Source organism: Fundulus heteroclitus, chromosome 20, assembly GCF_011125445.2.
Source record: "Fundulus heteroclitus isolate FHET01 chromosome 20, MU-UCD_Fhet_4.1, whole genome shotgun sequence".
Lineage (NCBI taxonomy): Eukaryota > Metazoa > Chordata > Actinopteri > Cyprinodontiformes > Fundulidae > Fundulus > Fundulus heteroclitus.
The window spans coordinates 8871340-8887712 of NC_046380.1; the positions used below are offsets into that span (position 1 = coordinate 8871340).

Sequence of the window (16373 nt, forward strand, 5' to 3'; positions counted from 1 at the left end):
AGGTCAGCACAGAGACACCCAGGCCAAACAAACATGAACAAACAGCCTCTTTCCCAAAGCTGTGAGGGCTATCGCCCCCTATTGAGAACCAAATAAACCACCAACCCAATTTATAGTTAAATGTTTACAGACATGTTATTGAGCCAGTGAGAATTACTTACACAATCTCTAACATGCTAATGTCTAATTTTACACTTTAGTATCTCAGGGAATGTTTGTTTGGACATTCATGCAAATTGCACTGTTCTGAAACTTAAAGATTTAAATTAATTGGACAGTGGGCTTATTGTACATCATCTTATAAACTGACGCCTATCGGTCCTTGTCTCGAGCATCAGTTGACTTTGACATTCAACTTGAACATTTCAGTTTTTGATAAAAACTATTTGCACACTTTTTAACTTGTCAGGGAGCATTCGTCCGATACATTCATGCAATTGCACTACAATCTATATCGTCTGCTATCTGACTTGATAATGCTACAGACAGTTTGCACGCTTTAAGCTTCTGAGGAAGTATTGTTGGTGTAATCAAAAAAAGTGAAAACATTATCTCTTGTGTCTGGATGTTATGTGTATTGTGTGTGCATTTACCTATAGTAACATATAATGACAATAAAGATTATTTATTCTCTCTATTTCTCTCTCACGCACACACACACACACACACACACACACACACACACACACACATATATATATATATATATATATATATATATATATATATATATATATATATATATATATATATATATATACGAAGAGTTCATTAGCAAAAACAGATAACTCCGTTTTTATAAATTTTTAAACAAACATACTTTTTATTATTTAGTTAAGTTGATACCAGTCAAATTAAAGGTTGGTGAATTTGATTAAGTAAGAGTTACATATTTTCCAATGTGCAAAATAATGTCATCTCAACAATTTACCTATAAGGAGACATATTTATTTATTTTGCTATACATAACATGTTTTTTCTTAAGGCTGACAAACAAAAAAGAGTAATGGAGTTGATTTGGGGCAAAATATCCACCGTTTTCCGATAATGGATCCATCCCATCCCCTTTCCCAGCAGCTTACGTGCGTGACGCAGAAGTCTGTCTCGCGCTTGTCTGGCGGTTGCACGGCCGTTAAAACCGTTTAGACCAGCCAGCGGTTGACTAGGTAAGGCTAACGGTTATTTTAACATCTGTGAAAAGACGTCGACCCGCCCCGGTGACTATTCTTCGCCATTTCCCAGTAAGAAACGTATCCGTAATATTTTTAGCAAACACAAACGAGTTAATATCGAGTGAAATAAATTTCACAAATGCTAAAATGTCAGGCTAACTTCTAAGCTAGCCGCTAGCTCCTAAGATCGCTGGGCAGTATGTGTGCTCGGTCGTCTCTTTCGTCTGAGGTGTATAAACTATGTGAAAGTGATATTTTTGCTGTAGTAAATTATTGTATTATCATGCATAATGTTTGTTTGTTTCTGTTTCTTTCAGTTCATGATGGACAGTGACCGGGGTTTTAAGTTCAAGCTTTTGGTGCCACCTAGAGTAAGCCACAGTCAGATAAATGCGGTCCGACCTCAAGAAATAGCAGAGAATCATGGCGATTTTCTAAAAACAATGCAGTGGGTAAGCTCGTCATCAAACCAGGTAATATTTTTTTTTTCTTTGTAAGTATTTTGTTTTAAATTACTCACAATCAAACCGGATAAAACCTGAAACTGGGAAAATTGTTACATGACTAGTTACTTAGTTGTTAGAGATTCACTCAAGGGTCAATAAGAAGTATTTGTATATCTGTTTTTAAATATGTTTTTAAATATTTTTTCCGCTTTTAAAGAAGCATATTATACATATTTTTAGGGAAATTTTTTTTATTTTTTTCACTATTTGTCTAGAGATTACTGTTATGGGTAATTTTACTGTTCTATCGTCAAGTCCAATGAAGTCAGTGGTGTAAAATAAATTAAATGGCTGACAGAATATGTGAGTGGTATTCTCATATTGATTTTCATTGTACACAAATGTGCAACACGAATACATAAAATTCAGCGTAGACTTGGCCCCCAGAAATGTTTGTTTGTAAGGATATCGGTCCACTTCCTGCCATTGTGAATATTCCCCAGAATAATTCCAGCAGTGGTGAGCTGTATTCCAAGCTGTTTGATGAAGTAGAGAAAATAAAGTCCTGGAAGGTCAAAGTTGACACTGACACAGTGGAGAAAGAGAGAAAACTCCAGGATAACAAAAGAACAATTGAAACCCAACGAAAAGCCATTCAGGAATTGCAGGTGTGTACCTCTGAGATAGCTGTTCTTCAATGCCCTGGGTAGATTGCTTCCACTCTTACGGAAATAGATTATTTATTTGCTTTTGGTTTTTGTTAGTATTGCTTTTGGCTCAAAGACAGTTGACGGTAGGTGTTTTATCTTTACAGTTTGGCAATGAAAGTCTAAGCATAAAGCTGGAAGAACAAATCTGTGAAAATGAGGACCTAAGAAACAAGTATGTCTTTTTTTTCTATTAACACTCCACACACCCCTCTTAAGATGGCTGATTTTTGTGGTCTAAAAATGAAAACATATTAAGTTATTTCAAAATTACCACTTTTTTATTAGACAAACATTTTCTACATTAATCTGAAAAACGCAAATTTCTTAAAGGGAATACTAAAAGCTGCAACAATCTGGATGCACGATTTTGCGCACCCTTAAACTAATACTTTATTGAACAACCTTTTCATTTACTCCTGCATCCTTGGCACTCTGCTCACTGCACCATTGCATTGTTGTCTCAATTTGTCTGCTCGTTTATAGTGTGTTCATACACATTTCTGGCAAATTAAGCTGATTCTGATATCTAAAAGCTTTTCTTTTTTTTTTTTTCTTTTTTTTTACAACTGGCCTTTTCTGGTTAATTGTCTTTAAATCTAAAAGCTTTCATCGTGGCTATATTGAAATAACAACATATAAATAATAAAGAGGACATATCATGCTTCAGTTCTTCTTTTTACATTTAAATAATTCAGCTGTGGTCTATATAAAGTGGAATTGCAATACTTTGGTCTCAAATACTTATTAATTTACCCCCATGTTCCTCCTGTTTACCCTTGTTCTGATGTGCACCTGAGAGCAACACCTTTTGCTGCGGCCTCTTTAAATCTACAGGAGGCTCTTCACACATCCACCCCCCCCCCCCCCCCCCCACCCCCCCCCCCCAGGTCACAGACCGTTCCACTCCACACCGGTTGGCCATTTGTGTAGTATGCTGGAGGACGGTATAATGAACAAAACCGAACATTATGAGTAATCCACTTGTAGCTTCACATCCTTCAGCTAGGACTACAAACTTGCTCAGAGAAATAAAAATGGTGAATTTGCGAAAATGGTAAGCTGGAAGTCTTTGTCCTTGTTTAGCAGATTATGTCACAGCAAATACTGTGACATAATCATTTAAAAAACGTAATAGAAAGCAGAGAAAATTCTAACTTGAAAAATATGTCCCAAGAAGAATATAAAGATATCTACACAGAACCTTGACAGACTATATTCAAATCTTCTGCATTCTTAGAGATGAACTATACAACAAAACATATTTAAGGGCTAAAAGTTGGATTTTGCATTATATGTCCCTTTTAATAAAAAATTATTATATAAATTATGTTATTAGTCTAGTGTAGTAATACAATTAAGCATTGAGTCTTCACATCACCTTGAGGCTAATGGTAATTATTATTATTTATTTGTCTACTTGTTTTGATTGATTAAAATTAGTTGATGATCCCTTATCCCTGTGCCAAATCTCCCTTTTGGGAGTTTTGCCAGTAATTTGAGTTTTGTTTTATCTGAATATAACAATCCTTCAGAAGGTTTTTAGTAGATTTAGTTAGGCCTAGATGTTTCTGTTGGAAGAAAATCATTCTATCTTTTTAATTCATCTCTTTAAGGCTGATTCACACGGCAAGATTTTAGAATAGTCGGACAATTGTCAAAGTATGGGAGGCACCACACGTAACGACAAAAAAAATCTTAGACAAACCAGGTTTGCTCGTACAGTATGTGGCGTCCAGTCAGACCAGATGGCAAGCTCAACACACCACAAACAGATTTAACTTAAGATCATTCAGATGTCAGACGGCAAATCTTATGAATCCTCTCAAGATTAAACAGAGTAAATAAACATGAGCGATGAGGAAGAACAGATAGTTTGTGGACTGTCAGGAAAAACAAAAAAAAGAAAAGCCGTTGGTTAAAGGAGCCGAGACAGTGTGAACGGGGGGCTTAACGTTTTCTGCACAATGATATGGAGGTGAGCTGTTTTTTTTTTTTTTCTCTCTCTTTTGGGGTTTCTCTCACCTCACTTTCTGATTGGCTACACGTCACATTCAACAGGTTGCGTTCTCGTTTGTCCTTGGGGAACACCACACACGATAGGAAATTGGGGCAAGAGTAGCCAACATGTTGAATATCCCTGATTTGAGGTTGGATGGTCCTGATGTTCCAACGAGTGGACCAGATCAGTCTTAACACACCACACATAGCAGGAATATCTCTTAAGATTATCTTATTCACCTCTGTCAGTCTGCCCCAGGGCAGCTGTGGCTACTAACAGCTCACCACCGTCAGGGTGTGAATGGGTGAATGGCTGATTGTAGTGTAAAGCGCTTTGAGGTTCAAGTACAAGCCATTTACCATTTAAGAGCCACCCCGATAGTCAGGCCTTGTCAGAAGGGGAAGCGCGGGGCAAAAATCGGGCTAATTATCCTTCCTTGTGAACCAGCCTTTATTTTAAACATGAAAAATACAAGACTGTTGTTACATGTAGAACCCAACCAGTTTTAACCAGTGATCCTGCATCTCAGAATGAGAATCAAGTTTATTGCCAAGTAGGTTTGCACTTCCATTAATTTGACTTGGTGTTGATGGTGCAGACAAAATAGATATACATACAGAGCTATATAAACAGTAGACTGGGTTAATGTAACGCAGAAGGTCTGGAGATGCTACGTTGGTGTAGCTTGTAGGTCCTGAACGGGGGAGGGAGAGAGGCAGTGTCACGAGCGGCTCTGGGTCTTGTTGATAAGGCTGGTAGCGGATGGGGGGAAAAACTGTTCTTGTGGCGTGAGGTTTTGTTCCTGATGGACCGCAGCCTCCTGCTAGAGGGAAGTGTCTGAAATAGTTTGTGACTGGGTGCGAGGGATCAGCCACAATCTTCCCAGCATGGCTCAGAGTCCTGGAGACGTACACGTCCTGGAGAGATGGAAGATTGCAGCCAATCAGCTACTCTGCAGACCGGATCTAAGGTTAATCCGATTCTCTATTACTGATGGCAGGTCTGTTCCCCTGAAAACGGATTAGGGCTAAAATAAAAGGTGATGATACAAAATGTTAGCGTAAAAGTGTGCGCACATGTGCTACATATTTGTTCATCCATCCATCCATCCATCTTCTTCCGCTTATCCGGGGTCGGGTCGCGGGGGTAGCAGCTTCAGTAGGGAGGCCCAGACGTCCCTCTCCCCAGCAACTTGGGCCAGCTCCTCCGGGGGAGGAGGCGTTCCCAGGCTAGCCGGAGAGACATAGTCCCTCCAGCGTGTCCTGGGTCTTCCTCTGGGCCTCCTCCCGGTGGGACATGCCCAGAACACCTCACCAGGGAGACGTCCAGGAGGCATCCTGACCAGATGCCCGAGCCACCTCAACTGGCTCCTCTCGACGTGGAGGAGCAGTGGCTCTACTCTGAGTCCTCCCCGGATGACTGAGCTCCTCACCCTATCTCTAAGGGAGAGCCCAGACACACTACGGAGAAAACTCATTTCGGCCGCTTGTATCTGGGATCTCATTCTTTCGGTCACGACCCAAAGCTCGTGACTATAGATGAGGGTAGGAACGTAGATCGACCGGTAAATCGAGAGCTTCGCCTTTTGGCTCAGCTCTCTCTTCACCACAACGGATCGGTATTTGTTTTTAAGTAAAAAAAAAAAAAAAAAAAAAAAAAAAAGATATTTCACATTAAGGGTAAAAAAATAGTTCTGATATTATCTTGAGCTAATTTCGTTATATCATAAACACAAAAAGTTATTTTTTTCTATCCACTGTACATGTGATATGTCAAATCCAGAAAAACACACCTACTTGATTATTAAATATAAGTTGATCCTTTCTGAACTTGTATTCATAACAACAAATCTTTACTACACATACAGAAACAATGCAACAAGGAGCTTGTGCAATATACTCAAAGAAACGTGTCAGAGGTCTTCTGAGAAAATGCATTTATGTAAGCAAAAAAAAAACGAAACATTCAGTTGAACTATTTTATATTTTTTGTTTGCTTTGATATTAAAGCTATGCAAAGTATTGACTCTTTTTGCTCTGTTGTAGTTGAATCTGAAAGGGAAGAAACACATCACCTCTTCATGGAAAATAGTGAGAGTATTAAGGTAGATTACAATAAAGCACACGTTTTTATTTATTGTATTTTGTTAGAAACGGTACTGTATTACTGAAGCAGTTGGCGATGCAACATTTTTATCACTTCTCATACCATCTGAGCCCCAAAAATTGATCGTTCCATTCATGTCCCTGTTTGCACGTAGAAGCTGCTTTCAGCATTTGAAAGCCTTCATATTCGGGTAGAAGCCGACCAACAAGAGATGCAGAAAGGTAGGAGTAGGCTAAATGTGCTACCCTATGCACTTGTTACTCAAAATGTTATATTAATTGTCTTGTGTTAATGGACAATAAATATGTTTTGACCATGAAAGGCATCTTGTATAGTAAGACTAAAAAGAAAAATAATTACTTTAATCCAGTTCAAAAGAATTTCTCATTGTGTATTATTTACAGTGAAAGAGGACTTGTTGCATTTTGAAGATCTGAAAGAGAAATATCATCAGGAGCATTTGCTGAAAGAAAAAGAGGTCAGTTAAAAAAGTTTTCATTTCAGTTGCTTGAGAAGATTTGACAAAATAGTTTGGTAAAGACTGAAACAAAAGGGTCAAGGATTTGATTTGTGTTTTCAGATGGAAGTGCTTAAGAAAAAACTTGATGATAAGGAAAATGAGCTCCAAAAAGCCCTCATAAACCTTAATGAAGCTCAGAAGTACTGCAAAGGACTGCAAGACTCAACAAGTAAGATCATGAATATGGCTGTCTACAGGCGTGTAGTCTTTTATTATTGCAATTTATAGAAACCGGTGAAACATTTTTGTTAAGTAAGACGTATAAACATTTTAAAGAAAAAGGTAAGGATTCAATTGGTTTCATAAGATTTCTGCGTCTCCAAATTTGAACAGCACCTTCGACTACAGCATTAACAAATAACTAAAGTGTGATATTAACTACCCTAATATTTTTTATGTGATTTATACTGTGAGCTGTCACTCTGCGGTGAACTATAATGTACATATATGTACTAATATGCTTAGTTTCAAAACTAACGCAGCATATTTTCTACCTAAACAGAACAACAGTTTGAACTTCTCCAAAGCTTGAAAACTGAAAAAGAATCTCTGCTTCAAAAACTGGATAGTGCTGAGCAACGCTGTGAAGAAATTAAGGGGAGTTTTAAAGATTTTCCTTACAACTTTGCTCTTGAATTGTGTTTGCTTCGACTGAAACTATAACCATGTAAAATAAATACAGAAAAAAGAGGAAAACACTGTAGCAGCCCTGGAGAGAAGTAAAAAGGACTATGAAGAGATCATCCGAAACAAAGACCTCAACATGCAGGACCTCAACAGAGTAAAAACCCAACAAGCAGAAAAAATAGAGAAGATCGAATCAACAATCGATGACTTAAAGAATTCCCTTGCTCTGGAGATACAAAGGTTGAATAAATTCCATGAAATTAACAGCATGTTGAAAGACTGAACTAAAAGATTATTTGTGTCATTAAATGCTTATTTTTGCTCTAGGGCCAAAGATCTGGAGGATAAACTACTGACAGAGAGCTGTGAACTTGAAAGAAAAGCCAAACTTTTAGGTAAACCCTATTAATGTTGCCATATTGATTATATTTCATGTTCTTTCCAGCTAAATTATTCTCTCAACAGGCGAGACCATGGATGAAGCTGCAAGGAAAGAAGATTTGATCAAAACGCTTGTAGAGGAACTGGTAAGTTGCATTTGATTATTACTGAAAAAAATTTTTTTGTCTCGAGTGAATGTAAGACCCTTGTGTTGTTATTCACAGGATATAAAGTCAAAGTCCACTGGGTTGTTGAAAAGCAAGACTGATGCTCTGGAAGCCAGACTGGATGAACTTGTTTCTGAGCTATCAAGTAAAACAGAAGAAATTGAGAAATTGAGGGTGATACAAAAAGATGTTTTCCTTAAAATGAAAATCTGTAATAAATAGTCTAATATACATGTATAAAACATGTGACATGATATTTTTGCCTACTGATACAGAATGACAAAGAGACGGTGTTAGCTGAAAATAGTCTTCTTAAGGAGGTTTGTGAAAATGCTGAAAGAGTAAAAGAAGATTTACAGGAGAAGTCTGCTTTTACTGAGGTTTGTATGTTGCGTTATCATTGCTGCACTTTTTTTTTATTCCTTACCCAACAACAAAATATATATTGTTGTTGGGTAGTATGAGTCTTTCGATACTAATGACTTTAACGTGCTTTGTTTAAAGTAAGAGTTCTGATAGTGTTTTTAAGTATGTGGCAAAGGATGAAAGGATTGAAGTATTTTCTAGGTCTGAATAAGTAGAAATAATGTATCAGTGTGGATTTGGATTGGCACATGGTATTTCATATATTGTTAAAGTTATTTCCTGCCTTATTAACTTTATTCCTTGTGTCGTTTTTCTCCATCCTTGCTATCTTGTGCCGATCTTCTAGCCTTTCTCTGTCTATTTAGCCTTTTGTGTTACCAGTGCATTTTTTTTATGTCCTTCCTTTTTTCGTTTCATCCTCTGCTCCTTTTCTCTGTCTGTGTCCTTTTTTCTTTCTGCTCAACTTTCACCTTGGGATTTTTTAATTCTATTGTATCCTTCCTACCTTTCCTTATTCCTGCTTTCCTTGTTTTTTTTCTCTTGGTCATTCCTTATTTGCATCTTTCTTTCCTTTCTGATTCTTTTCTTGTGTCTATTCTCTCTTCCTTGTGTCATTTATCAATTCCTTCTTTCTTCACATTCTTCCTTATTTATTTTCTGTTTCTTCAGTCATTTTCTCCTCTCGTCTTCTTTGTGCCCTCGCTTTTTCCTTTGGGTTTTTATAATTTTCCTGTTTTGGTTCCTCCCTTTTTTCATCCTTCTTCCCTTCTGTTCTGACATTTTCACATGAAGAAATGTTTTATGTTTAAATATATTATGTTTTCATATACCAAGGTCAAAGTGAAGGAACTTGAGATGCAGTTGTCTGTTGAAATCCAGAAAAATAAAGAATGCGGCTTTCAGATGGAGCAGCTGATGGATGACATCTTGCAGCACAAGTGAGTTCAGCTCTGCTGCTACATTACTGTAAATGCTTTTGTACCATTGCTCCTGTCATGATGTAAAATGTTAATTTGATGCCATCTTTAAGAGTGAAATATGAGGAGCTGCTGTCCAGCTTTGATAAACTACAGTCTGAGAACAAGGTAAGTCAGCAGGAGTTTGAAAATGGACTGTCTAAAGTGAAAGTCTCTTAGGCAAACAGTAAGACTTATCTAGACAGATATAACATGCTACATTGTTGGCAAAAGTAGTTATAATTTACATTTGTTACTTCATCACTGGATGATTAACAATCTGAAAAACTCTTTACTCAGGTAAGTGAGGAGAAGATGGTACAACTCAAAAGAGAAGCACAAAAACTGGAAGAAGAAAACCACTGCTTAAGGTTAGTTTCCAGAACAGGGGCCAAAGTTTTCCTAAAGTTGGTAACCTTTAGGTGACATTGTTGTATTTTGCTTGGATAGAGATGAGATAAGTACCATTAAAACCAGATTCCAGGGGACATGTCAAGAAATTGAAACTATGCAAAAGAAAACTGAAGAAATGGTAAATATGCTGTCTAAAGTAGTAATGAATACAAATAAGAGCATGTTTGAGTGTGATATGCACCTGTTTTGAACAGTGTGAGCATCTACAAGAAGATATTGCTGAAAAGGAAAAACGGATAAAATCTATGGAAGCAAAGGTGATTAAAACAGGAAAATACAAATTTGCAAAAAACATTTACTCAGTTTGTGACAATAACAGTAAATAATGTGCTTTTTAGCTTCAGAATCTCAGAAAGAAATTGGAAATTAAATGTAAAGCGCAAGAAGAGTTCCAGAAAGAAGTATGTATTAAACATGAAACATTAGATATTTAGCACAATATACTAATTAAGCCACACTGTAATGAAGATTTTTTTTTTTTGTTAACTTTCAGAATAAAGCGCTTAAGAAACAAATTGCAAAAGAAACGGCTAAATCCAATCATCTTGAAATTATGGTCAGTAGACGTTTTTGGCGTGCAACTTAAACAAAAATGATAAACATTTATGTTATTCTTTATTACACTGTTTAGTGTTGATTATGCTTATTTTTTATTGTTGTTAGATCAACAAGCTTCAAGCTGAATCCAAGGACCTCAAAACAGTGAAAGATGACAATTATCAGAAAATGCTTAAAGATCTTGAATCAAAATCAGTCTTAACAGCAGAGCTTGAAAATGAGGTTAGTCACAATGTTGCAGTTATTTCTCTGACTACCCTAATGGACAAGATCAAAATAAGAATAAACATTCATGTTATAGGTACAAAAGCTCAAATTAACAACCTCAGAGGCCATTAAGAACAAAGAAGATGCAGAGTACAAGTGCCAGCACAAGATTGCAGAAATGGTAGCACTGATGGAAAAACACAAGGTAGTGTGGGATTAAGTTGCCTTTTGTAGTTTGAAATAGTCTGTTGTTGCTGCATATGAAGAAGTTTGATTTGTCACTGCTAGAGCCAGTATGAGCGCATGGTTGAAGAGAAGGACACAGAGCTTGATAAGAACAAGAAGAAAGAGACAGAGGCAGTTGCTCGTGCAAAATCACTGGTATGATTTCTAAAATATTTAAGAATTACAATTTTACTATAAATGAAAAATAGAAAGCATTTCCTTTTTAAATCTTATAAAAGGAGCTGGACTTGTCAAAACAGAAGGTAGAAATTGACCAGCTGAAGAAACAGTTGAAGACTAAAGAAACAGAGAAGGTAGGCCCTTTTTGAATAAAATATTCTACTGGCCTTGAAAACAAAAGTCTTCCGAGAGACTTTAAATTTATATATGCTTAATTTTAAGGAAAATCTAGAAAAAGAAGTAACTGGCTTGAAAAAAGCAATTTCTACTAAAAAGGCCGTGGAGTTGTCACAAAGAAAGAACAAGCAGGTAATGTCAGCACTCAGTTTGGCATTGGTTGCCTGGTTTGTTATTCTTTGTACTTACCCAGTAAACTATCTTTAATTATCTTTCTAGTCAAATGCTTCAAACTCTGGACTACAGATTGACACTCCTGAGGAAGGCTTGTTAAAGTCTTACACTTTTGACTTCTCCACGACTAAGAAAACCCCCTCCAACAAGAGTCCTGCAGTTCTTAGGAAAGCTGTATGTTTTAACTTTTCCTGCATTTTACTTAATATTATTAGTTTTTAACTTAAAGTACTTCTTGATTCTGAGATCGACCACCTCGGAAATACATGCATTAGTGACCATATTTTGAACAAATGTTGCATTTGATCGTGATTGCGCCGTTAAAGGGTTTTTTAAGGACTAAAAATTGTCCCTTGGCGACCGCTTGGCTGAAAATCCACAATTTGGGTCACGTGGTACGATGACGTAGTTTGTTGATGTATCACAAAGTGATGATTTTAACACGAAAGACAGCACAAGCGTCTGTTACGATTCGGGTAAGTCTGAGAAAAACATTTTAGGAGAATAAACGAAATGGTTTGCTGGTGTATAATTGGAATCGGGGCTTATAATCGCAGTTCTGGCTGACAGTTCAGATGTAAACACAGAAACAACCCGACGAAGCCCGATTACCTGGCATCGTTTATGACGGCTGAAATTCGCCAAAACAGCACATAAAAGAAAAAGATGTACATTCAGCACAAACCACAGTGTCTCAGCATTATGTGTTCCCGGAATTTTACTTAATGCGGACGCGCATTTATCTGTTACGCCGCGGCGCTCATATTCTCCGGGAGGCGGCATGGGGGTTCCAAACCGAAAGGTCTGTGGGTTTATCCCCACCATGGCTTTAAACGCCTCAGGGTTCTGCGGGGTAGCAGGGCCGTGTTGAGAGTTAGTGTGGATAACACGTCGCTTCACAACAGGCTGCTGTGATGACAGCCAGATTTCTCCGCTCCCACTGCGTGGCCTCTCAGGGATTGTCACGGCTGGAGTGGGAGAAACACTCCACTCAGGACTCGTGAGGCAACACTGCGTCTGGAACGAAATTTTAGAGACTACCGGCTTCTTGGCGATTCCATTCAGCAAGGATTTTCTCACCTCTGGGACTTTTTGGGTTTGGAAATGTGTGTAAGGAGACAAATATCCTTGTTGGTATTTGACCAACCATAAGCCACACACTTTTTAGCCATGTTTAATCTGTCTATTTGTGTTTGAGAAAGCGAGTTTGCAACCAGGAAGTAACTTGTTGCAATGTCAACAGATCGCTTGTCAACGGATGATGTCACGTGACACCAGGCGCAACATTTTGTATGAGCCTTGCGCTAAAAAGCCTTAAAAATCCACTTTGTCATTTAATTTAAAAAAAAAATTTAATAATAATAATTATTAAAACTTAATTTTTTATAATTTTTTCATAATATATGAACTTTCTAATAAATAGCAACTTGTATGATCTCAGAATCAAGAAGTACTTTAGGTTGTTGAGTTGGGTAGGAAATTAAATGGTTAGACTAATTATTAATTGATAATTATCATGTTTGGGCTAATGAAATAAAAAATAAAATTGCTTTGCCTGAGCAGTACAGCAATCTCAGGTAGCTGTAATGTGAGTGTGCTGCTGTAGGCTATTATGTATACCTACAGAAACTAGTAGTATTACTGTTTAAAATTTGACACTGTGTTTTTTTTATTTTGTAAGGTATCTAACACTAAAATAACCAAGACACCATGTGGAACAACACCAAAGACAAAGGTAGACAGCATTTTAGTATTTCTTTTAATCAACGTAATTATCTGGTTTTTAGATCATGTCAGTAAAGTTTTCTGAAACATTTGTAATAAATCAGACTAACATTGACTTTGGTTTGTAGCCTGTTTTCACCGAAAATACTAAAACTCCATAAAGAATAGGATTGGTGGATCAACAAAGTTTGAAGTAATACTCATTTCTATTACTCTGAACTCTCTCTCTCACAGTCGTACAGAATAATAACACCCCCCTCTAATAAAAAGGCGGGACTTTTGGTACAGAGCACCATTGAACTCGACTCCAAGTCTGACAGCTCTGATCATATTGATTTGTTTGTGAGTGCCTCTTTTATTAGTTTAAATTTGTCAGAAACCTTCTTAGTTTAGCAAAATTTATTCTCCTATTTCTGAAACATTCCAAAGACAAATGTCTGTTCTTGTTCCGGTAGACCTGCACAAATGAACCAGCACCAAGTGATGTTGTTGTGCAGTACAGACGTGACCTTTTGAAAAAGGTAACGTGACCATTGCAGTTTGTCATATTATGATGCCTTTATAACCTGATGTGCCTGAGATGACAAAAGGAAAGAATGGAGCCTCCTGTTGATTTTTCTGGTCGGTTTTTCGGTTTTGTTTGCCAGATTCAGAGCCCTGTCACTCTGAGATCACCTGGAAATTCCCTAAAGCTGGCTGCAATGAAACGAATGCGAGATGCTGGCTGGACGGCTGTTACTGGCTGCGACAAGAAGAAGAAGAAGACCAATGAGAAAATATTTGCATAAGTGTTGCCAATACAGGTCAGATAGATGACTTGATTTTGGACAGGGGTTGCTGTTTTAGGCCTTCATACATTGATGGTTCAAATGAAATAAATGATCTTTTAATTTCTAATTACTACAAGTAAAACTAGTTCTGAACATGCCTGGTCTTAGTATTTAGTTGTAGTTTGGAATTTATAGTTCATTGTGCTCATAGTGTTAATTTACTTTGATGTATTTGACCACAAAGTCAAGCTCTTTGTTTCAAAAAGTGCTTTGAAAAACAAATGGCTAAAGTTAAAGCACAAAATCTAAGTTATGTTTATGTATGTCTCCGTTGAATTTATTTAGCTTTGCAGATGTTTGTAGTCTTAATGTGGTAAAACAGAAATATTTAGTCCCAATTGAAAACTCTTTGAATATACTTAGTTTTGCCACTTATACTTTTTTAGAATTGTAAGGTTCATTTAGTAAAAAACTCTTAAGAAGGTGACCTTATGTGACCACAAATTCACCTTCTTTTCTCTCTTAAGTTCATTTGAAAAAAGAAGCTTGTTATAAGGCTTTTGTTTGTAATTTATTTGATTCATTGTGCATGAAGCTTTCCTGTTAATTTGGTAAAAGCTGTGGTTATGCAGTATCTTTTGTTCAATCATATTTGTATGGTCATTGTCATAAGTTAAAAACAATGGTAATGCTAATAAAACTAGTTAATTATAGTTATTCCAGCCATCGTCCTTCATTATTAATGTTTTAATCATTATTTCCTCTTAGCAAATACTTCAGTTCCTTATCCAGTCCTAAAACGACACCAACCCTTGACTGAGAAACAGGGTTTTGTCTATGCCCATGTCAGTGAGGGAGCAAACACAGCACTTTGATTTAGAGTAGAGACTTCTCTTTAATGAAAGAATTCGAGGTGAAACTGTGACGGATGTGCAGGAGGAGGCGGTACATTATCGTAGATCGGATGTCCATCATAAAGTCCTCCAGAAATAACAAGAGTGTCTTCATCGGCCAGAAATCCATCTGTTGAAAATTAAACAATTGCTTTTATAAGGTAATGTTAACTGAAAACATTGGATTTATTATGATGACAAAACATCCGTCTTTACCTGTATCATCTGCGGTGTTGAGACGTTGATGCAAGTACTGAATTTTATGTTTGCATTTGTGAAACACGATCATAACTATTGCCAAAGCAAAGAGTCCAAGCACACCACTGAAGATTATTGTCATATTCCTCTCAGGAATGTTAAGCCTCAAACCTAATGGTACAGAGAGGCAAGATGTTGATTTCATTGACATAAGCAGACACAAGATCTTAAATCATTGAACATAGATGCTTACCTTCTGTGGTGTTCACTGGATGTGTGGATGTAGTCCCACTGTGAGATGAATTCACAGTGGGACTTGCTGGTGCATCAGATGTACTGATCGCAGGTGTAGTCTGGATGGTTTGAGTGGTTTTTGGAAGCAGAGAGGATTGTATGGTTGGTGTTGGTGAAGTCAAGGTGGCAGCTGACTGTGAAGTTTGATGTTGACTCGGGTTTTCAGTTGAAGCCACCGTCGTGCTCGAAGGTTAACGTCGTTCTGCTTTGTGCTGTTATATCCGGCTGTGCTCTCCATTAGCGTCGTAGTTGAGTTAAGTGAAGTCGATGTGGTGATATCTGTCAGGTTTAAGCCAAGGCCTGCCGAAGCTGTGACGCTTATATTCAGGTTTTCCGTGTGTGCCGCTTTAAAAGAAAGCACCAGTAGGAAGCAAACCACGGGTGCCGAGATTATTTCCATAGCTCTTAAATCCTGATTTAGGAAGCAAAACATGGATGCTTAAAAACACTGGAAAGGCAGACAAAATCAAGCTCTCCCTCATAGTGCAAAACATTTCACTTCAGCCTGAAGACTACACGTGTTCAGATCAGAGCAATGCTTTTCTGAAGAAAAAAGGCTGTACATGGTGCTTTTGTAAGCACGTGAAGTTCTTTATATTTTTAGATATTTGAATAGAGTATGGCCAGAAACACGCTGAGGATTACTGTGCACAAACTCTTTAGCTTTTATTGCTTACCTGAAATGTTCTTTTACTCATTTACAGTAATAACTGAGACCATATCCTATTTAAATGATTAAGATTTGTATAGCTGCAGAATCTTAAAAAATTGTGTCTCACCTTGTTTTGTAAGAATGAGAGAAAATTGTAATTTTATTCAGTTCCTTGGTTCGTAGTCTGCTTCTAAAACACCGACTCTTAACTCTCTTCCTGGAACAGCTAAAAGACAGATTATCTCCGGTCAGGTAAAAGTGGGCAGGGCAATTCTTTGTAAACTTCCTCCTTTGTTTGTTTCCAAGGAAACAAGGGTTTGGTTACAGTCAGTCCAAAGCTCAGGCTCTAACCCCAGCTAAAATACTTTTTATAACCATTGATAAACGGCGGCATCGCAGTCTAATCATTGGCTGCATTGTAAACGCATATTCTTAGTTTCATTGTTCTTTTATTTT

At 37.3% G+C, this 16373-nt stretch overlaps 1 protein-coding gene across 2 annotated transcripts; it reads left to right on the top strand.

Moving 5' to 3' along the window:
* The first annotated feature begins 1084 nt into the window (after positions 1-1084).
* Positions 1085-14591, top strand: sycp1 (synaptonemal complex protein 1). 2 transcript variants are annotated; one of them, XM_021317848.2, is made up of 32 exons: positions 1085-1166; positions 1490-1645; positions 2122-2286; positions 2433-2500; positions 6195-6268; positions 6373-6431; positions 6588-6654; positions 6838-6911; positions 7014-7122; positions 7456-7550; positions 7636-7820; positions 7908-7975; positions 8046-8107; positions 8186-8302; positions 8404-8508; positions 9329-9432; positions 9525-9579; positions 9751-9821; positions 9901-9982; positions 10059-10121; positions 10203-10265; positions 10358-10420; positions 10528-10644; positions 10724-10834; positions 10918-11010; positions 11094-11168; positions 11257-11343; positions 11431-11559; positions 13067-13120; positions 13345-13452; positions 13566-13631; positions 13758-14591. In XM_021317848.2, the coding sequence occupies exons 2-32, from the start codon at positions 1493-1495 to the stop codon at positions 13896-13898; spliced, it is 2883 nt and encodes a 960-aa protein (XP_021173523.2). In that variant the 5' UTR covers positions 1085-1166; positions 1490-1492; the 3' UTR covers positions 13899-14591. The 2 variants fall into 2 exon arrangements, with proteins under 2 accessions (XP_021173523.2, XP_021173522.2); XM_021317847.2 differs by having other exon boundaries at positions 1103-1241.
* The last annotated feature ends 1782 nt before the right edge of the window (positions 14592-16373 follow it).